This window comes from Patagioenas fasciata, chromosome 2 (assembly GCF_037038585.1).
Source record: "Patagioenas fasciata isolate bPatFas1 chromosome 2, bPatFas1.hap1, whole genome shotgun sequence".
In the NCBI taxonomy this organism is placed as follows: domain Eukaryota; kingdom Metazoa; phylum Chordata; class Aves; order Columbiformes; family Columbidae; genus Patagioenas; species Patagioenas fasciata.
In genome coordinates this window covers 123,848,115-123,870,996 of record NC_092521.1, presented here as the reverse complement: position 1 = coordinate 123,870,996, position 22,882 = coordinate 123,848,115, and the positions used below count along the sequence as shown (strand labels likewise).

Genomic DNA, 22,882 nt, shown 5'->3' with positions numbered 1-22,882 from the left:
CTTTTTTTGAAGAGCAAATGGTTATCAAAAACTGCCTTTTAATGGCATTAATACTGTATTGCTCTGGTATATGTTGTTTGAAATGAAATGTTAGTGCTCTCCTTCCCTTCAGACTTTGGTTTTGTTTCTTAGGTTGCACGTCTTCAGAAAATCCCTGATGGTGACAATGAGACAATGATTCCTGTACTGTCTTCAAAAAAAGCCAGTGAATTGCCAGTTGATGAAGTTGCAAGCATTCTGCAAGTAAGTGATTTTGCATCTCTTAAGAATGCTCTGATGTTACCAAACAATAAGTTTGATATCCTTAAGTACAGATCTTGTCATTGAAAGTCTATGCTTTATCACACAGTTTGATATTAACTGTTGTCTACTTCTAAAAACATGTTGATTTTTAAATTGTTACTCAAAATACTGCAACCTCTAACGTTTTCAAAATAATCAAGTTTTTTGAAGGGGAGTTGAGATTCAACTTGAAAATGGTCAGATTTCTGTATGCTTTGAAGATTGCTTTTTGTTAATAACATCCTAGAGTCAGTCTTCCTATAAAATTCTGCTCTGTTTTTCATAGCAATTGCTTCAGTTTCTCTAAGGAATCCTTAACGTCCTTAATTTATTTCAGTAGCTCCCATTTTAAGTGGAGGAACAGGATTGAGAAAGCTGCCCATTGACAGGTTTATGAACCACTGAATCTGGGTTAATTTTCGTGATAGATGATATTTTTTTGATTTTCTGTATGCTTGACTGCTTGAGGAGTACACCATGATAAATGTTGGTTGCTGACAACTCCAGACTTTGAAGCTACTTCTGTGGCATTTGGCCGCATAACTGAACTCCTGACATAATCCTCAAGAGTCTAAACTATGCCCTTAGTTTGGCTTGCTGGAGAGTTTTCTGCAGAGAAGATCAACAATAATTTTGAGATATGAACCAGCATCTGCTTCTGTAGTTCTTCTGTGAATTTTTTGTTGAAGTACTCTTAAGAACTGCCAAATTGAGTTTTAAAATAATAGTGGTTTATTTATTTATTTATTTATCTAGTATTTATTAGCTTTCCTTGACATACAAACATTAGTACTAAGTTTGTTTTTCTGATGTTGGCCACATTTTTATAATTTAAGGATATATATTTTGGTGTTGGAATTTTATTTTAGAAGTCTAGCTTACCAGTGTAATTGCTGACTGTGTTATTCGTTGCATATTTTAATAGGCGAATCTTCAGAATGGCTTAAAAAACTGTGAAGTTTGTCATAGACGGGCATTCCATGGGTGGAATGAATTTGATATTAGTGAAGATGAACCACTGTGGAAAAAATATATTTCCCAGGTTACAATTTTTGTCCTTTCTACTTTTTTATTTTAATACTTGTCACTAGTTTTGTTTTTTATTACTTAGCTTTTATGTGCATGAACATATTCTGATTGAAATGGGGAAACTCTAGCAGAATAGGAGATTATGACTTCTGTAATTTGTATCTAATTTACCTATTGAAAAAGCTTTGATTTGCGTACATGTCAGTGTTTTAATCACAGTTTGTTCTTGAACATATGTTCATAACTAGTCAAAGGGTACCATTCGTAACTAGCATGAGGGCTGGAGAAGTAGAATAAAGTTCCCTGTAGGCGAAGACTTGGGCATGGATCACACTGAGGTCAGACACACGTGCTTAGAACTGTTGGTAAATATTAAATGGAACATGAAGTAGGGATAACTTGATAGACAAAGGAAATTTTATGAAGCAAAACTGCTGCCTTTGAACTGAGGGTGGGATTTGGGCCAGCCTTGATTCTGGTGTTAAGAAGGACTGGCGAAAGTAAAGTGTCAATTTTTTTCCTATCAGCGTGATTTATTTTATGTATTTATGTGTGTATAAATATATATATATATATATACACACACACATATATATATGAGCACGTGTGGCTTTTCAAAATGGTGTGAAAGTATTAATACTTCCTCCTGTCTCACCCCCCCTCCTATCCTCCAGCTACACAAGATACCTAGAGCAACTTTTCACACAGCTGATTTTTCTAATTAATTTTTAATGTTAACCACTTTGGTCAGTGTTTCCTGGACATTGTCTGAACAGCAGTCCAGTTATGATCTAAAGTAAACCCTGAAGTAGTAGATGGTTAATTTTAGAGAAACTGTTTTACTTGGGAGTGACTGAAAAGATTGTCAGCACTGGGCTGGTGATAGCAGCGGGAACATACTAGCCATCTTCTGGCGTTAATGCTTTATTTTACCACGTGTAGTGTCAAATTAGTCAGATGCTTCAGAACACTTCTAACGTGTATTATTCAAGTCTATTTTAGTTAGAATTTATTAAGATACATATTTGCTTTGAATGTGCTTATCATGTGTGCTGTTAGAACGTTCTTCACTTAGTTGTAGGAATGTTCTTTTTGGTAAGATTTCTCAAAAAAATGACCATGTTAGCAACCAGTTGTCATGTAGAAGCAAGATCATTTATTTTGGTCTTAGAAATCTGAATATATGATCTGAAAGGAAAATTTTTGTCTTGTGAAACAAAACCCAACGAATTGAAAGCTATGAAATACGTTGCTGACTTGTTAGTGATTGTTTCTGGGAACAGGGTCAGCTCTTTACCTCAAGGGCATTTTGGATATATTTCAGGCTTCTTTTTGTCTATTCAAATACAGTACAAACAAATACAGGACATTATTATTATTACCTTAGATGCAAATCAAGAAATGTAAGGAACACTGTTCTCCTGTTATGTATTCAGTATGGTCTATTCAAGGACTTTGATATTTAAAAAAAACCTCAAGTAAAATCTGAACTGTACAGAATCAGATTTTGTTTGCACTGGTAGGTTAGAAATATTTTAATGATAGAATAACATGTTTCAAAAATAGCTCAGATGTGCTTTGAGACGTAGACAAAACAAGTCAAGAGTATTGCTGAATTACTGTTCTGTTTCATTTCAGTTTAAAAATCCCCTTATTATGCTTCTCCTGGCATCTGCAGTCATCAGCGTTTTAATGCATCAGTTTGATGATGCCGTCAGTATCACTGTGGTAAGGAACTAAAATTTTATCATCTCTGAGAGTATTTCTGAATGTGCGACCACATATGCTTTCAACATTGCATGAATGCCAGTGTGGGATGGTATCATTTGATTCTAATTAATGAATTTGATTTGTGTGCTGTCATTAAATCTGTTAAGCTTGTGACTGGATTTGTTTTTTTCTTAACTACTAGCAGTAGTATGTACCAAAATACCTCATCTATTAGCTATTTGACTGCATCTTTACGCTTTCGTTGATGGTTGAGACACCTGTCTTTAGGTGTTTGTTCTGAGGAGCAAATTTTGGTGTCTTCTATGTAATTTTTGTCTTAAATTATGCTTTAATTTCAAATTAAAATGAACACAAGTCTTCTATGAATTTACTTGAAAGAAGTAATCTTTTAAAACATGAAAAAGAAATGCAACCTGGACCCTCTAGAAATAGCAGAAGGAAGATAGAAGTTGAAATTATGTTGGTTTTTTTTTTTTTTTTGGTAGAAGTTTGCAGTTAAATAGGGTGCTGAACTAGTGAGCAAATATAGTACTGATAAATATTTGTCATTGCAAATGACACAGAGAACAAAATAATAATGCCTTTGACCTTTTCAGGATGATAGGTGATAACTGAAAGTAGGGATTTCTGCATGATTGGGGCAAGTTATGGCTGTGTTTTGCCTTGAATAATCTCCGCACTCTCTGTGTTTGAGTTTTATTTTTGTAATTAATTCAAGATAACTGGAGGTTTGCTCCTAACCCTTCTGGTTCTGTAGAAAATTTATCTTCCAAAGAAAACTACATTGTGTGGCTTCTTCAAGAAAAAAACCATGCAATTTTGAATTTGAATATAGGGTTAGTTTGGAATGGTCTGTTGCATTCATAAGTCAAATTTAAGTTAAGTATTGTATTATGAAATTTATTTAATTGTTGTGGCTGAAAGTTGAATTACTTCATGTTTTTCATGGTTAGTGCTCTTAAGTCTTATTTCCTAAGCCTCTTAGGCAAGACCATGAGAAAAGAACAAGGCAATTAGTGTGAGTAGTAATTTCTGCATTCTGTGCTGCAACCTGAGAAGAATCTTTAACAACCCCATGAACATTGGTAGAGGTGTCTTAAAATATGGAGAAAGTGTGGTTGAGTTAAAGTTCATCAGCTGTGCTTTTGATATAGTGTCTGACTAACCTACAATTTAGTCTTGTTTTTATTAATACATACTTTTTCACCTAGCGAATATTTGTTTTGCTTCATTTTCAGATTATAGTGCAATTTTTCTGTGACTGTACATTTGTGCTCAGAGCCTTAGCAACAAAACTGATTTTCTGCTGAAGATCAGTGGCATTTATTTTGGTGGCAGTGCTGGCTTGAGCAGCTTTTGACATATTTTTTAGCTCTGCTGATATAAATGTATTGTAGAACTTTTTGATTTGGACTGGGAACTGATGAAAACTGGAAAAAAATAATTTACAGACCTTTTCCCATTTGGAGGTTATTTGGCTTCTTGATGGAAGCCATTGCACATAGACACAAGCAGAGAGGCTGATGTGAGGCTGGGAATGCAAAACTGTGTCAGGTAGCAGGAACTGTAGAAAATAATATTACCTCCAATAGAAACGTATGTAGCTGCAGTGGAAATATTCCATGGTAAGGTGGAATATATATAGTTATTTCCTAATATTCAGTTGATGATGCTAATGTTAGTATCACAAATAAGGCAGATTTACTGGATTCATTCGTGATTTTTCTCTTGGAAAATGGTAATATCTTGATTATTTTTTAGTAGTTGCAGTGTGTACTTTAAAGACTTGGTTAATGGATGTTGTATTGTGGTTCTTTTAAGGAATCAGTGTAACAACTCGATTTGAATAATAAATTCAATTAACGTAATAAAAATCCATTTGAGAATGTGTTGAGGGGGAAGATGACACTCACTTTACACAAAGTAGATCTTTGTTTCTTCCTGTAGCCATTTTTTTCCATTCACTCACTCTCACATCACGTGCTTAGAACCTCCGTGGTGTTTATGTTGATGCATTGTGAACAGAATTGTGTGTGAAATGGGGGACTGTGAAGGTCTGCTGTTGAGGCCTTAGTTCTCATCTTGGATTATTCCTGATGAGCAGGTTGGTTTGTTTGTTTGTTTTCTTTTTTTTTTTGTTTGGGATTTCTGGGACCTTGGCTTTTTGGAGCATAACCAGTGTCCTGTCTCACTCCTCAGGAGTCTTGGGCAGAGTTCCTGGGTCTCATTCTCCTCTTGTTTTCCCGTTTCTTGAATATTTTATGGCTCCAGACCTGTTCTTCAGCTTGCTACCTTAACTCTAGTCTTCATTTTTAGTCCTTCTGTTATCTGGTTATTTGAATAAAACCACATCTGGTTAGCACATCATTCCTTTAAACTTTGTTACCTTCACAGAGAACACCATTCACACTTTGTGCAGACAAATTTTTCTGTTTATATCATAGATCTCTCTCCACTGCTGCCTCTTGCTCTTTAGAAACATAGAGCAGAGGAAGTTTTTCCTCAATACTGCTATTTAGTTATTCAACTTATTTATAGTAAAATCAGGTTATTGAGTTACTGGACATCACTAGAGCAGATGTAAGTAGGTAACGGCATCACTTTCATAACAGACCCGAGGGAAAAGGAGTGATTTTTAACATGAAGAAGTTTGTTTCCAAATCATATTGCTAGTTTGTACTAAAAGAAATAATATTGTCACTTACTTTTATGGCCATTTGGAATTCTTTTATCTCACCTACTTTTGTTTCCTTGCAGGCAATACTCATTGTTGTTACAGTTGCCTTCGTTCAGGTAAGACAGCACTTGTCCAAGTAAGATTATTGCTCTTATGTAAACTATTTATAAGACTGAAGTAGTTGTCTTGATGCATTGTGCTGTGAATGGTTAAGTAAAGAGCTCTGTGCTTTCATCCAAGTCTTTTGCCTTTTCTAAAGTGTGTGATTTGTCCTGCCTTAACTACATTGACATTTATGCGTCTATATAGGTATTATACTCAGCCATAAAAGAGTACTTGTAAAGAAGCACTCAGAATAAACAACATTGAACTGCTTTTAAATATTTAACTTCATATAAAATGTACTTCTGGCTTGAATTTTGTACAGAAATTTTACAAAAAGTGATAGTTATCTTTAAGTAATTTTCTAAATAATGATTTTTTTTTTCATTCTATAGATACATAACTATACTCAGTGTGTGCCTAAACCAAAATTGCTTTGTGTTTGTGCACTCTATCTTTGTTTACCCTAATTCTGTAATCTGTTGAGCTAGAGATGAGTTGTGATACCTGAGTTCTCCTGGGGCTAAGAGCATGAACACAGTATTTTTGATGCTAACCCGTTAAACTGCAGAACTTAATAATGTGTCTGATCCCTGAGTTTAGAAGCATTACTGCAAGTATTACAAAGCCCTGGAGATATTGAAGGAAAATGTAAAGGATTTGCATGTAGGCAAATTCTTAAATCTGTACATTTTTCAGTGTTTGGACTGTATTTGCTTTTTAAAGTACCTAATACAGAACTGTCGAAGGGCATCTCTTATCCGACTGGAATATTACTTTAATACAAGTTTGCTAATGAGATAAATATCAGTACATTTAGCTATATCTTATTGTTGTTTAGCTTTTACCTGTTTTTAAAATATTATCTGCTTTATTTTTTAATGTCTCTGCAGGAGTACAGATCAGAAAAGTCTCTTGAGGAGCTTAGTAAACTTGTGCCTCCAGAATGCCATTGGTATGGAATTGTTTGTCCTTTCAGTTCTAAATTAAGTCATATTCAATTCAATCTGAAATGAATGAAGCAAAAAGGTTTTAATGAACTTTGTGCCTTTATATGAAGCTGTTACGCTGACACAGAAGGAGCTTTGCTTTTGTTCATTTTAAAGACTCTTGTATGGGCCTAAAATATTACCCCACATTGTTGCCTCTCATCACTTCAAATGATACTACTAATGTGTAACTTCTGAGAAACAACCAGCACAACAGAAATGGTATTTTGCTGCAACCAGTAACTCCAAACACTGCAGTGCGTAATAAACAGTGTGAATGCTTTTATTTGACAAAATGTTCTTGTGCGCCTTATATTTTTACCTACAGTGTACGGGAAGGCAGAGTGGAACACACACTTGCAAGAGATTTAGTCCCAGGTGACACAGTCTGCCTGTCAGTTGGAGACAGAGTTCCGGCTGATCTACGATTATTTGAGGTATATACCTAATATTGCTTTAATATTTAATAACATTTCTGGGACAGAGGGGAGAAGAAGACCACTGCATAATGAAGTACAATAAGTTTTATTGTTGGAATTCACAACTGTCTAGATAAAAATTTTGAAATAAGTAAGTTCCCAAATGTAACTGTGGATTCTTAACAATATATGTAGTTTCTGGTTACAGGACATGAAAGAAAAAAATTTTCCAATCTTAGGTAGTAATGCATTTTTGAAAATTTGAGTTGAGTACTTTTTCTCTGTGTTAAACATGTTGTAGCATAATTGTTTTTACTCTGAATTATAAGATATTTTGGCAGCTCGTGCAGATGCTTTTGAGTCTTAATTTGCATTAATCTCTAGGGTATAGTTTCAGTGTTCTCTGATAATGGAATATTAGAAAAATGGTGAAATTGTGCCAGTGTAATCTTTTCTCCCAGACAGTTTTTCATCAGTGTGTGTTATGTCTTCTAGTTTATTAAATACTTGATTAATAATATTAGCACTGCTCTAAGTGCTCAAGTTGAAGCAATAGCACTGTAATAGTACTTGCAGATTCTCTAAAAATGGAGTGTATATATATTCATCTGGCTTTTGATAGTTTTGGTTGGATGGTGTCATGTTACTTTTCTGTCAGATTGGACATCCTTAGGTTGCCCAAAATCTGGACTATCTAGCATATTAAACTAATTCCTGGATATGATGAGCTGTATATCCACAACTTACACTGGATTAATCTGTGCTCATTTTATAGAGAAAACCCAAATGAGCCAGTTTCTGGGACACATTTGTGGCACTCCTGAGAAATTTGCCTGTATCATCTGTTGTTAACCCCTGCAGTGTAGTTATTACTTGAGTGGGTTTGGCTTTTGTGACTGCAAACACTTTCTCCTTCCCCCACAATTGTGTAGTCTCTGCGTTGATATGAAACTGCTGTTGCAGCAGCAGCTACTTTCTTGCTTGTAAGCTTATAGCATGCTATGATAACAGCAGGGTTGGACCTTTTACAAAGTAAAGCAGAAGGGGAATTCGAAGTTTCTCAGCTGTATGTAGCTCTATACCACATGAAAATTTATGCCATGCTTTACTCTTGCAGATAATTTGAAAATAAGAACATGTCGTCTTATTTTCGTCTTGTCTCTACTGGGTATTGTTATGGAGTAGCAGGTTTAAAAAATAAATGGAGATCATCTATTCAGATAAAGACTAGATCTCTTCAGTATATTCTGAGTGATGCTGTCCTAGAAGATTGTAGAAATGGTAATTAGGCGCTGTTTACTTTCTGAATAATTTCATACATGTGAGAAGTTTCTTCACCAGTCTAGTCTTGTGAGAGCAATCTTATTTTCCAAAATGTATTTGAAGACCTTTTCTGACCTGAAGTTTTCTGTATGTTAACGAGTGGTCCCATCAAGTTTTATGGTAATCTTCTCTAAAGCCAAAATATTACATTGGGAACTACTGTACATAATAACAGTGTAGGCTTTGAACACAATTCCTTTTGATAGTGATGATAAATGTTTCAGAGCTCATGGCTAAATCTGAGTAGTAGCAAAGTGGTATCTTCATGCTGTTTCAACTTGGAGTCTGAGGAATGCATCAGAAATTAAAAATAATTATAGAACTTTTTGGAATTAATGATTCTTTATGACTTTGATTGAAGGATTCATTGCAGTTTTTGACAAGTGTGCCTTTTCCTTTATCAGTACAGCGTCTATCTTTTAAAAATGGGTACTGCACTGGTAACTATTTGAGAGAATAGCAGGAATTAAAGGGATTTGACTAATTAGAAAGCACTTCACTGAAGATACTATCCTCTTTTAACACTGACTACATTAGTTTTGATCCAGCATCCTGTGTTGCTTTTGTTGTCCAGCTAGAACCGGAGCACATCAGAGTTATCATACCACTGGAAAAACAAACAAACAAATGAAAAACGGCATCACAAAAACCACCAAAAAAAATCCCCACAACTCAAAACCTCAGGACAATATGCTATAGTGTAGTGGTACTGAGTACAGTGTAACTGATTCTTATTTACTCTTTGCAAGTGATATCCTTTAAAGAGATTTGGCAGTTGAGTTTTTTATCATGCATTCATCAACACTGTTTTTTGTAAGAAGGTGATCTAGAAGTTTAGTGATATGGTCGCCAATAGTGGCTTTATCCTTTTTTAATAATCCAAAATTATTGTACTCAAATTTTGTCAACAGAATTTTATGATTCAGACTTTGTGTTCAAGACTCACTTAAATCAGTAGATAAATACATAAGAATTGATGTCAGCTGAGGAAAGACTTTTTTTCAATGTATATTTTGAGAAGTTTTATTTATTTATGATGTTTTGGATTATATTTAGACAACACAAATTTTACTTTCTTCATTTATCAGCTGATTAATACGGACTAATTAATTTTTACCTTTTCCTTCTCTACCTGTCCTCACACGCTACCAAAAAAAACACGAAAGGAGAATCTAAAACAAAAAAGGCAGGTTCCGGTCCTCTAGTCTACCTGACAGTTGCCTGAATAATGTTTTCTCTATAGAGACTTTGTGAACAAAACCTACTGTGAAGTACATGTTTTGTTAGCGAGCTCTTAATGGACCACAATAGGAGCAAGTGGACAGAGGAAGAGTTGGGAAGATAATGTGTATGTGCACTTGCGTACCCAGTTAATTATTTTGTTTGGTGACAGAACACATCACAGTTTGCAACCTCCCAACTGTTTTATAGAAAAACAGTCATGAACGCAAAATTATGAGTAAACTTTGACTCTTCAAAGTGAGACCTCGTTGCAGTGCTGCAATATTCTCTAGGAGTGCTTGTTGCCTTGCTGATTCTTAAAATACGGTCGATATTTGACATGGCTTCTTATCGCACAAATAAATTGGGTGTATTTTTAATGGTCAAAATTGGGAAACTACCAGCTACTTACAAAGGATTGTAATGCTTTTTACTTAATCCTTGTATTTTGTTTTCAAAGGCTGTGGACCTTTCCATTGATGAATCCAGTCTCACAGGTGAGACGGCTCCTTGCTCTAAATCTACAGCTCCTCAGCCAGCAGCAACCAATGGAGACCTCACTTCCAGGAGCAATATTGCTTTCATGGGAACATTGGTCAGATGTGGAAAAGCAAAGGTAAAATCATTACTGACAGGAAAGAATATTTCCCGTGTTTCAACTATTTGAAGGCAGTTCTTGCTTTCAAAGTCCACCTATCAATTGAGAAATGTAGAATCGTAGAATCATTTCAGTTGGAAGAGACCCTCAGGATCATCGAGTCCATATCCTAACCTAACTAGCATTAAACCATGTCGCTTACTCTAATGACTACGTATATTTTGCATTTTCTGAAACAATAGCTATGGAATAGAGATAGAAATTTTTACTGGAAATATGGAAGACTTTCCTGTGATTCCCTGCAGAACTTTTCTCAACGGTGCTTTTTCAGACACTGGTTTAAAAATGAAACTAATCTACGGACAGGAGAACTCTTAATTTACAGGGAGCAGGTGATGTGAAACTCTTCTGTCCAGGATGTGATATTTTACTTCTAGAACTACATTAACATGTTTGAAAATCTGTAACTGAAAATACAGTTGAGGCCAGTGCTACATAAGCGTTACCGTGTTTGAGTTTTGTTACTGATCCTTACTAAGTACTTCAGCAATGCACAGAAGAGCAGTTTGTTTCACAGAGGCAAAATGTTTTTTAGCAAAGATATTTCCCACTTGTGCCAAGAATTAATTTTATAAAAAAAAGCTAACAAAATCATAGCAGGCTAAATGGCATTTCCCAACTGACTAAAAGTTGTCAAGAGAAACCAGTAACATTAAAATTAAACTTCAGGTATGAATTGGCCTTATTTTTGTGTGTTTATTTTTTTTAGGGGATAGTTATTGGAACAGGAGAAAACTCTGAATTTGGGGAGGTTTTTAAAATGATGCAAGCAGAAGAGGTAAGAGTGAATATTTAGCAGTAGAGATATATTTTAAGTGTGTATTTCATTGATTAAAACTTTGAATTTATTACATAGAAACTTAGTTAAACTTAATTACATGGCTTTTAATAATTTTCTTTAGTGAAACAAATCTTGGCTTTTGAACATGAAAGTAGTGATAATCTGCAACAAAATATCTGTAGCTGACCTAAAGATATTAACTGTGGAAATAATACTCTGCACCTTTTCAGTGGAACAAATCTCATTACAACTTGTGGAAGGGTGTTTTTTTTCAAGTATAACTACTTTCGTGCAAAAGATAGATTTGTGTATGATAGATTTGTGTGCTGCATGCACAGAACTGTGTTTTCCCTTGATGAGCAGTGTACTTCAGGGTTATGGGTATGTCTCCTGCTGCTTCACGATCCCCACCTTATCATTTTATAAGCTCCCTTTGGCTCAAACTCGCCCAGTGATTTTTCTTTATTGCATTGTGTTGATCCACATGGGAATTCAGGCTCTTTAGTGCTTTGTGTATCTGGGGCCTTCCAGCTGCTTCTCTGGCTGCCTCCCCAGTGTAGGGTCATAAGGAGTCAGTCTATCTCCAACTGTCAGGACATGGTCAGGCATAGTATATGCAGCACTTTGTTTTCTGGAGATACACATTTCTGAAATCTATCAAAACAAAGCAACTAAGGACATTAAATGTATCAGCCAGGAGTGCATCACCAACCCCATGTTGTTAGCTGCCATGCCTTGCTGCACCTTTCAAGGGAATACTACTCTCCAGTCACCGAAGTGGAATCTACTTTAGTACACGTGTGAGGAAAATATGGTCATCTGTTCAATACTATTTAGTTTGTATCGTAACAAGAGTAATTATTAACGAGAACAAAAAACTAAACCAACACCTATGTGAGCATCCTACATCAACAACATTCTGAAATATCAGAGTATTATAGGGTTATTTTTGATGTTTATATTACAATAAACTAATTTTTATTGTGAACCAAACTTGATATCAGCTTTCTCATATAGAGTATATGCACTTTATTCATAACTTGTTGAACAGATTTCGTAATGACCCTGTTTTCCTTTTTTTTTTTTCTGTGCTTTCTATACTGTAGTCTGCTCCATATAATTATTAAAGATCCCAAGCTTACTGACACCCAGTGTAAAAATCCACTTTCCTCTTTTCATTTGTTTATAAAATTATTTGCTTTGTGTCCTCTCCTCCTTTCTATGCCTTTTTTTTTTCTTGGCACTAGGTTGTCTAAATATTTCCATAGCTTTCTATTGGACTAAATTTAATTTTCTACAAATGATTAACAAATTTCTTCTGAGATATACTTGGCCTTCTAGGGCGGTAATGCCTCAGTCTTGAAAAGTCAGTTTTATTCCTGCTATCAAGAACTTTTTGATCTTGGAGGAAGTGCAGTGGCTTTTAGTCAGCGTGACTTTTTTTTTTTTTCCATAAAATCTTTGATATGACCTTTTGTATTAGAGTTGCTGTAGGTATCATGAAGCTCCAAAAGAATATTTCCAATAAATTTTTCATTTAATTGAAGTATTCTGGAATCTTCCTGAATTCTACACAAGAATGGAACAGAGTTGTTTCTTTTCACACAGTAAATATGTGGAAACACAGGGTATAATGGCATCTCATTCACTGACAATGTCTTGAAATTTGTACATTTGAAGTAATATGTGATTTAGTTAATGTTTTTTAACCTGTGCTTGTTAACTGCTGCGTGTTTACTGTTCATCAAGGCTCCAAAGACACCTCTGCAGAAGAGCATGGATCTCTTGGGAAAACAGCTTTCCTTGTATTCCTTTGGTATAATAGGTAAGAGAATATATGTAGAAGAATTACAGAATATTATATAACTGAAACTAACTTGGAAGGTTTGATCGCTTTTTAAAAGATAGTTTGACACTTCATTTTATTTGTCACTTTGAGTTCATGCCGCCAATTATCTGGAGATTACTAGTGCGATGTGACTTCATCATAAGGGTGTTTACTGGCTTCTTCCTGCAAACATGCTTTTCTGACTTAGTTTTTGTCTTCTAAATGCTTCCTTTTGAATTGCAGTGTGTCTTGTATTCTGATTCAAGGTGTGCATGAGTGTAGTATCTCACTGTTGGTGTGATTGGGCAACTTGACTGACAGAAACTTCACCTTTGCCATATTATCGGAATTTGAATAATGGATTTTTATAAGTAGCACAATGATAAGCTTGGTTTTGGCTATTTGAGTTCTTTTTCTTGTCCCCATGAGGCTACAGTACACGTTGGTTTTATATTTATCCTGACAACTATCTTCTTTATAGGAGTTATTATGCTGGTTGGTTGGTTGCAAGGAAAGCACATCCTTGATATGTTCACAATTGGTGTGAGGTAAGATTTTTGTTTTTAAGTAGTGTAGCTCATGCATTACAGCAAGTGTCTGAAGCTAGTGATGAAGTTATAATATACTCGAACACAGACGCTGCTTTTAAGTTCACATAAGTAGTTCAAAATGAAAATAGGCTTTGTGCTGTAAAAAAGCAAATCCATACTCATTTTTTTTGATACAATATAGTATTGTCAGTCTCTTAAACAGTGCATTTGTATGGTGATTTGTGAGTGTCTTGTGGAACATCTGCAAACAGACGATATAGTTGTACAGTTTGAATTTCTGTCACTGAGTCACTAAAGTAAATGTAATTTTCTAAGTGGCTTCAGACAGAACTAAGTTACTACAAGCCTTGTCATGTAGTTCATTAGCTCATTTTCTAGCATATTGTAGAAACTGAATCCCAGGGTGTTACCATCTGAGACTAACACTGAATTTAGATGATCTAATCTGTACTCTTAGAAAAGTTGCTGAGTTGCTGATTACACGGGCAGTGCGTAAGGCACAAGTTTTTATTTAAATGACAGGATCAGACTCTGGAGATTTACCCTTTTGGGAAAGGGGAGGAAAAAAGCACCAGGAACTGCATCTTTGAAAATGTACAACTAGTTATTGTGATCTTGTTTAGACTGTTGTTTGTTTGTTTTTTAAATGACCTTCTGTGGGATCCCTGCCCTTAGCTTACTGCCGCATGATGATCTGGCAGTGACAGCTGTGGATCAGCTGTCACTTGAAGCGATGGCATTTCCCAGTTCTGTTTAGTGCTGACCACACTTACTCTTCACAATCTGGGCTGCTTTGCACAGTCCTGATTAGTGTTTTGTGTAGGCAAAACTGATGTACAATTGATTTCTCCCTCCCCTCCAATTTTTCCTCATACTTTTGCATGAGTAGAAATGTCTGATTTGTTGCATTTTTTTCCGGTCTTCAGTGTGTATCCTATAATGAGTGGTACACAACTACAATCATATGGCAGCTGCCTCCTTTCTGTTGTGACCTCAATGAACAGGCAGCTACAGGAATAGTGTTCTGAAGTGCCAATGTATCACGAATGTGTATTCATGTATGAATGCCTTCTAAGGCAAGGTTTGTGTATTAACTTCTGTTACAGCTTGGCTGTCGCTGCGATCCCTGAAGGACTCCCAATTGTGGTAACAGTGACACTGGCCCTCGGTGTGATGAGAATGGTGAAGAAACGGGCTATTGTAAAAAAACTGCCCATTGTTGAAACTTTAGGTATGGCTAGACTAACTTAGACTATTTTGATATAAATGTTAGGAAATCAGCACAAATATTGATGACTAATGGTTACAATAATGCAGGTATTCCTATTTTGCTATCAATGCGGTGTTATCTTTAAAACATTAGTAAATTGCATGCATTTTACACAGAATTTGGGTATATTGTGTAACTGTAACTGTGTGGTTTTTTTTTTTTTACTGAGATAAACTGTCAATTAATAGTGTGTCACACTAGCAATACTCTAAATTGCAGAGTGATTGGATGTATGGAGTACTCTACTTGTTTGCACTAAGATGTTCTTGTTTAAAAGGCTTGTAAAATGTCTTTTAAATGAAATTTTTGGTGTAAATTCAGGAATGATACTGACAGTTGCAAAGAAATCTAAGCTCGAGTACTGCAAAGAACTCTGTAATCATAATGCACCTTCAGATGTTATGCTGCTCATATTAAAACTTGATTGTAAATCATAAAAGCTTAAAAACATTCTGTACGCAGTTTCAGCCTTGAAACATGTAAAGCACATGGAAAAGAAATGGAAATAAGTTAATAATTCTGCTGCATTCTAATTTCTTTTTGCATTTGAAGACTGGAAATATTTTTTTCTAGTGCCTCTAGCAGAGTTTCATTAGTGTTGTGAGGTGGGTTTTTTTTTCCTTTGGTTTTTGCAATTCGTGCTATCGTGTCCAGAAAGTCAAGATACTGCAACACTCAAAATATTATTTTCCTGAGTTAAAAAGGCATATACATTTTTCACGTTTCTGTAATCTTTTCAAACTTATTATTTAGTAGTAAATAGTAAGGGGTTTTTTTGTGACATAAGTGTTGTGGTTAGTGTCAGATGTGCTTTTTGATAAAGAATGACTGCTGTAAAGCGGGCTGGTAGCTTCCCTGCTCACCAGGAGCTGCAATTGAGATTTCAGTAATGTAGTTTGAGATACAATGAAATAAAATGGAGAGGTAGTGAATGGAAGCATTTCAGACCAGTTGTGCATTTGGGATCTTAATTAGTGGGGTGGTTTTTTTATTTGTTTATCGGACAAACTTGCGAAGAACCTTGTACAGCTCTTCATTAGTTGAAAATTGGCTTTGTTAAGTTCTGGTTTGTGTTTTTCACACAGACAGCTGCAGTATTGCTAGAAATTTGCTTGTCTTGAATACTTTTGTTCGTGTTAGTTACATTGTTCTAAACAAGCATTGTCTTATAAATGTTAATTGGTTATTTCAGGTTGTTGCAATGTAATTTGTTCAGATAAAACTGGAACTCTGACAAAGAATGAAATGACTGTTACTCATATTTTTACTTCAGATGGGCAGCATGCTGAGGTATGTAGTGAGGACTTTAGTATGTTTTGTTGTATGTAGTCTTGGACTTTAATTTTCCTTTTTACTTTGTTGAAACATGCTTGAGTATACTGCAGGTAAAGCATCAGTTAAAGCATAGGTTTGTTGCATCAAATTCCTGTTCCTCCACATCCAGTTAATTCTGTCCTCCAGTTCATTTAGTATTGCTGTTTTTGAGCTATGATATCTAGGCCTTTTCATATTATGTTCTTAAGTCTCTCAGTGTCTGTAAGTCACAATAAAATACAGATGCTGAGACACAGTACAAAGACAAGTTGAGAGATTGTGGTTTTTATTCAGTACAGAAAGTTGAGGCTCTTTTGCTGTTGCAAGCGCATAAAATAAAATTTATGTTATGAACATTTAAAATAGGGATATTCAGCTTTTGGTTAAAAAGACAATGTACTGCGTGAACCCTTCATACTGCATATATGTGTTGTCATTCTTGTGTATTCATACTGAGTGGAGTTGGAAGTAGGAGCAGGACATGAACTGGTGGTTGCTGTGGTTGGGGAATTGCTGCAAAGACTGAAGTAAATGCACGAAATAGAAGCAAAAGCAGCAGAAATGGAAAAGCAGCAAGGTGTGGAACTAGATGTGGTATCATGGGAGTGTTTTAAACAAGTTCTTAAATTCTCTAACTCTTCTTGATCAGGGTTTTTTTTCACATTACAACTAACGGAGGGTCTTGTCGTTGACTTTCATAAGCATAAATACTCAAAGTTTTTCTTTCCTGTCATCTGTCTATGCTTCCTTATATATACTGGTATTTATTTTTCTATTCTTAGACTTAGAAATACTGTAATTGCTTTTTATTTACTGCTAGTGCAATATGTTTACATATTTTTCCTAGCTGAAAGAGAACTTGAAATGGCTGTGAAATATTAGTTGTTAATGCTGTAGACGTGAAAACTTTTTTAGGATCATGGTGGGATGCCTGGTTTTTATGCAGTAAAAATACACTTTTACTGTTTTTACCACCTCTCTGAAGTCTCAGCTGAGGGACTATTCAACTATGTAGTGTTTTCTTGTTTGTTTGTTTTGTGGGGTTTTTTTTCTTTTTTTCTTTTTTTTTTTTTTCTTCTTCTTTTTACTGGATGAAAGTGGCACTCTGCTCTATAATTCCATTCTCCTGCGGGGGGGATATGCGTTATTAACCAGGATAAAGACAACTAGAAGGAAAAAGTTAGAAAGCAAAGAAAGAAGAAAAAAAATAAAGCATGCCTAATACTGTCAGGAAATAACATACACTGCCTTTATTTATTCTAAGGAATAAAACTGCTACTTTAAAAAAAAAAAAAAATCAGCTCTAATCTGTATTTGGTTGATTAACTCGCTTGCCCTCAAGAGTTTCTGTTCCTTAATCTAGCACCTGCTACATTAGAAGCTGAATATCACAGAATCAGAGAATGTTAGGAATTGGAAGGGACCTTAAAAGATCATCCAGTCCAATGTCCCTGCTGGAGCAGGAACACCTAGATGAGGTTACACAGGAATGTGTCCAGGCAGGTCTTGAATGTCTCCAGAGAAGGAGACTCCACAACCTCCCTGAACAGCTTGTTCCAGTGCTCTGGCACCCTCACTGAGAAGAAGTTTCTTCTCGTATTTAAGTGGAATCTCTTGTGTTCCGGTTTGTACCCATTGCCACTTGTCCTAGCATTGGTTGTCACCGAGAAAAGCCTGGCTCCATCCTTGTGACACTCACCCTTTACATATTTATAAACATTAATGAGGTCACCCCTCAGTCTCCTCCAAACTAAAGAGACCCAGCTCCCTCAGCCTTTCCTCATAAGGGAGATGCTCCATTCCCTTCATCATCTTCATTGCCCTGCACTGGACTCTCTCCAGCAGTTCCCTGTTCTTCTTGAACTGAGGGGCCCAGGAGGATCCATTCACTCTGGGTAAAATCAGTCATTATGAATGGCCTTTTAGAAGTTTTTGGTAGTTCATTGTGAAAAGCTGAGATGAAAACAGTTTATGAACTTGGTGAACATTACATTGCATACTGCCTTTGGCTGTTTGTCTTGCAGGTTACTGGGGTAGGTTATAACAGGTTTGGAGAAGTAATGCTCGATGGTGAAGTTATTCATGGTTATAACAACCCATCCATTAGCAAAATCGTTGAGGTAAGATCATGGCATGGGGAAGTCAGTTTTAATTAATGATGTAGCATAAGAGCTTTGTATGGCATTTACTTTGTGTTCTGTTTTCTCCCCTTTCCTTCCTCATCTTTTAGGCCGGTTGCGTGTGCAACGATGCTTTGATTAGGAACAACACATTAATGGGGAAGCCGACAGAAGGGGCTTTAATCGCGCTTGCTATGAAGGTGCGTACTTGATGGTGCTTTTTGGATTCATGGCAGGTGGGAATTGTGTAGAAATAAGTTTTGGGTGTTTTTTCTCATTTTCTTCTCCTTTGGGGCTCCTTTGTTTGTATTGCAACTGCTGATGTCTTATGTTTGTTATCTGTGGGAAGTCTTTGGGTGTTTGGAAAGATAAGAGAAAATTATTTAGAACTAAAATAAAATCTTTATTTTAATCTTTTTGCACTTAGTACTGTCATTTTGCCTGCCACAAACTATGCTACCTGTTGAATATTGATTGTGCCGTCTCTTTCCCAGTTCTCATCAGAAGCAGTAAGAAGTTGATAACTGATGTATTGGTGGTGACTACAGCATTTATAGTGCCCTTTGAGTGCAGGGCACAGGTAGTTTGAATTGTGGACACTGGTTAAATGTTTTGTTGGTTTGCTTTTTTTATAATGCTGTGACACACCCATTACAGTTACTGAGAAATGTGGCAAGGCATCTTAGCACTTGATTTCTGTGATGGTGAATGAACTCATAAAAGGTGAATGCATTACACTATTCCTCTTCCTGCGTAACTAAGACCTGAGATGTATCTGTCTTCTTGCTGAGACCCATTCCAAGTCCCCAGTCTTTGACTGGAAAGGGCTAGAATGATGTTATTTTGGCAAGAGCCCCTAGAAACTGAGAAGAACAGGAGTCACATCACATCAGTATCTGGAAAGGGAGGTAGTGAAGGAGTTGTGAAGCTCTCTTTTGTACTGAGAATGACTTAGGGCAGGCTGCTGCTTCTGCAGCTTCTTTAATCGGCACTTTCTCTGCTCTTGGTTGAGGGTGGAGCACAGAATGCTGTGAGGTTGCATCAGGGTGGGGAGAAAACAGCATCCAGAATGAAATGCCCTTTGTCTGGACTCTTCATGGTTAGTTTCAGATTAAATGTTTGGGTGATTGTGATGACTAAAAAAAAGTCATTTCAGGTTGAATCATTCACACTTAAAATCAGTGACCTGCCTTTTCCAGACTTTGCCACAGTTTTGTGTTATAATTTTGTTGGCCATCCTAGCAGAGAAATTACATAGAAGATATTAAAAAAAAAAGAAAAAGGAAAAAGCATTGCAGCTTTAGACGTCTTTTGTCAAATCAAGAGCTACGTTGCTAGCTGTTGCAAGACTTGTATTTGTGGATGGTCATAATCTACAAAGTATTTCAAGATCATTGGATCAAAGGTACTATCTAGCGTTACATGGTCTGACTTATGCTGAAACCTGAAAGTATCTTCTAGGTTATTTCATTGCTAGTCTGTCAGAAGTTTGTCTAAACTGAAATAGTGTGCTCAAAAGCAACTTTGAAGATGAAACAGGTTTTTAATGAAATAATGATTGTTAACTAAGATGCCTCAACAAGTCAACAAATTGCATAACTGTTTGAAAAGGAAAGCTCTTGATGTTGTGGTGGTACTTCTGTTTTATACAGATGGGTTTAGATGGACTCCAGGAAGACTACATAAGGAAGGCTGAATATCCCTTCAGCTCAGAACAAAAATGGATGGCTGTTAAATGTGTTCACAGAACACAGCAGGTAAACTCACTGTTTCCTTGTGCATTAACTCTGTAGAATGGTTATGCACCTTGTTTAATATCCTGATTTTTCAATTCAGAGGTTGTGACTGACTGATAGTAGTGCACAGCTGATAATAGTCACAGCTTTAGTTTCAAACTCTGAAGTGGAGATGAGATTAAGAATCACAAGATTTTTTTTCCATGAAAGGCATACTGGGAAATTATTTTAAGTATTTTGTTAGCTGTGACTTTGAATGTTTTTTCATCCTTCTCTTCCCTCCCTCCTCAAACATCTAAATTAATTATGCCAATATTCTGCTGTTTCAGGGCTACATAGTTACATAATGAATTAAGAGTAAGAAGATACATTTATGTTCAATAGTTAAAATTTTTTTAGTTTGAAAACACAGGTTTTTCTTGTTTTACGCAGACAGCACATGCCCCAGTGTTGACGGAAGTTATTGATGTCAACAGTGTCCTGGATTATCAATACAAACCGTTCTTTAACCTCTTCTGTGTCTTCTGGTGCTTTCACATATATGTTTGCATTTATATTTCATTTAGAACAATCTGAATATTTTTGTTACAAATATTGACGTAGTTACTACCAGTCTAATAACTGGAGCCTTCTAGATAATATGCACAACAACAGACTTTATCTTGGATTTATGGAAAATTTACTAGTACTTCTGACCAAAAAAAGGTTTGCTGACAGTGTTCAAGTACCAAAGCAGAATCTTTGCTTTGGAAACAAAGCTTTTATCTGTATTAATAATATGGTTGTATTATCTTTGTATGTACAAGAGTAGTGAGCAGGAATTGCTATATGATTTTCGTCCATGTGAGTATTTACTGCGTTTGTGTTTTGGTATCGACATTTTAAAAGATTGTTGAATAATTTGTAACAATTCTAAAGGGAGCATAAATTTGAAGGCTAAGAAAATGCAGTGGGATTAGAAATTTAGAGCTCTATCAGTTAAGCTCATCAGAAAGTTTGAGGTAGCTTGACTACTGTGCGTAAATCCCTTCACAGGGAGAAAATAGCTATATTAACAGAGAGCTTTTTAGCCCAACAGGGAAGAGAAGATGAGAATCAGTGACTGGAAACTGAGCTGAGGCAGCAATTCCTAATGGAAAAGGGGGGAAGGGAAAAGATTGGTTGATTTAGCGTTGCAGTTGTATTCACAGCAGGTGGAGGATTCTCAGTCCCTTGATATCATCAAGGCTAGAAAGCTGTCTGGAAAATGTTGAGAATCGTTAGGCATGGCACAAGGGTGCAGGTGGTGTTGGATGACCTGTGCAGCTGGTCAGATGTTAAGCTGAAGGTCTTTCAGGTCTAATGTTCTGTGTAGGTTTCATTTCTGTCCTTTGCATGGCCTCTTCAGTCTATACACTGTGACCCCACAGTGTCTAATGTGTATGGTGGCTACTGAAATGAGATATTGATTATTAGCTTGGTTCTTTTTACAGTGCTGCTCTTGAATGTACATGGGATAGAAATACTCAAAAGAACAGATTTTTAGACTTAGAAATTTAACTTTGATTTGCATTAAATTCTGAAGACTCTTTAGAGAAGTACAGACATGCCATTCTTATGTATCTGTGTGTATGTATTCACATATATTTATGCATATATACACATGTACACACAACCGTTATTTTTCCTTTTAGGATAAACCTGAGATTTGCTTTATGAAAGGTGCTTATGAACAAGTCATTAGGTACTGTACATCATATAACTGTAAGGGGCAGACCCTACCTCTTGTTCAGCAACAGCGAGAGCAGTACCAGCAAGAGAAGACATCTATGGGCTCTGCAGGACTCAGAGGTAAGACTGTTTGTGTCTCAAAATAACTTTCTGTTACAATGACACTTCTTATCTGAAAAAAAACAAGGCACTGGGAATTTTATTGTTCAGTAAGTACCACTGGGTTGTTTAGTTTTCTTTTAAAATGAGGGAGTGGAAAACAAGTGCTGTTGCCTAAGGCCTGTATAATAGCATGATTAAATTGCAAAGGGGGGAGACAAGGCACTGCTGGTTCCTGCCATCTCTTGCATGTGACCATGACAGAACAGCACGTTGCTACCTGATAGCTTCCGTATCTCATTATAGATTTTTGTGGATTTTTAAAAATGTGAATGTGTTTGTTTTTCTACTACTTTGGGTCCTGGCACCTTTTTGAGTTAGGCCAGCACTGCAAGTCAGACTGCAAGTCAGAAGATGCCATTAGGATTATATTTTATATTAATAAGGTGTATAGACTTTTAAATACAACTGAAAGCATTTTTCACAAGATGATTGATAGGAGTTGATTGTGGACAACCGTTATACATGACTGGCTTTCTTTGGCCTCTGTAAAGAGATCCTGAGGGCTGTTAAGTCCATCCAAAGCTTTTTAATGTGAAGATATAGGTACTGTGTGGCTCAGGAAATGCCCAAGATACAAATTAGTAGGAACTGAGCAGATTGCCAGAAGTGGTATCTCTTTGTGCCTGTTTTGTTTGGACAGTCATTCTTTGTGTCTGCTTCAGACCACTGTCAAACAGAAAAATCCAGGGTAGTTTTTTGAGAACAGTGAATTTGCTTTTCTCTTACAACTTTAGTGTCATATAAATACATTTGAATGAAGATTTCTACTGTAAAAGGCATTCCAGAAAATACACAGCATGTACCAAATAAAACTTACCTCTCTAAAAGAAAAAAAAAGGGGGCATAAAATAAAAATACGTTGACTGATCTTTCCTGTCATCATCTTGCATAAAAGACCATGCATACACAGAGAAACCATAAAGCTGTTCTTTTTCCACGCAGTGAAAATATAAACACTTTAATCTGAGAACAAATAGTA

At 36.0% G+C, this 22,882-nt stretch overlaps 1 protein-coding gene across 6 annotated transcripts in view; it reads left to right on the top strand.

The window, feature by feature from the left end:
* ATP2C1 (ATPase secretory pathway Ca2+ transporting 1) overlaps nucleotides 1-22,882 on the top strand; it is a 68,488-nt gene that overhangs the window by 32,666 nt on the left and 12,940 nt on the right. For all 6 annotated transcript variants that reach the window (XM_071804880.1, XM_065832523.2, XM_065832525.2 and 3 more), the window contains 16 exons: nucleotides 133-243; nucleotides 1,208-1,324; nucleotides 2,950-3,039; nucleotides 5,800-5,835; nucleotides 6,715-6,776; nucleotides 7,139-7,247; nucleotides 10,234-10,389; nucleotides 11,141-11,209; nucleotides 12,962-13,037; nucleotides 13,522-13,588; nucleotides 14,698-14,822; nucleotides 16,054-16,151; nucleotides 18,200-18,295; nucleotides 18,406-18,495; nucleotides 19,948-20,052; nucleotides 21,705-21,861. In XM_071804880.1, the coding sequence (XP_071660981.1) occupies nucleotides 133-243; nucleotides 1,208-1,324; nucleotides 2,950-3,039; nucleotides 5,800-5,835; nucleotides 6,715-6,776; nucleotides 7,139-7,247; nucleotides 10,234-10,389; nucleotides 11,141-11,209; nucleotides 12,962-13,037; nucleotides 13,522-13,588; nucleotides 14,698-14,822; nucleotides 16,054-16,151; nucleotides 18,200-18,295; nucleotides 18,406-18,495; nucleotides 19,948-20,052; nucleotides 21,705-21,861 (1,564 nt within the window). The remainder of the gene's footprint in view (nucleotides 1-132; nucleotides 244-1,207; nucleotides 1,325-2,949; nucleotides 3,040-5,799; nucleotides 5,836-6,714; nucleotides 6,777-7,138; nucleotides 7,248-10,233; nucleotides 10,390-11,140; nucleotides 11,210-12,961; nucleotides 13,038-13,521; nucleotides 13,589-14,697; nucleotides 14,823-16,053; nucleotides 16,152-18,199; nucleotides 18,296-18,405; nucleotides 18,496-19,947; nucleotides 20,053-21,704; nucleotides 21,862-22,882) is intronic.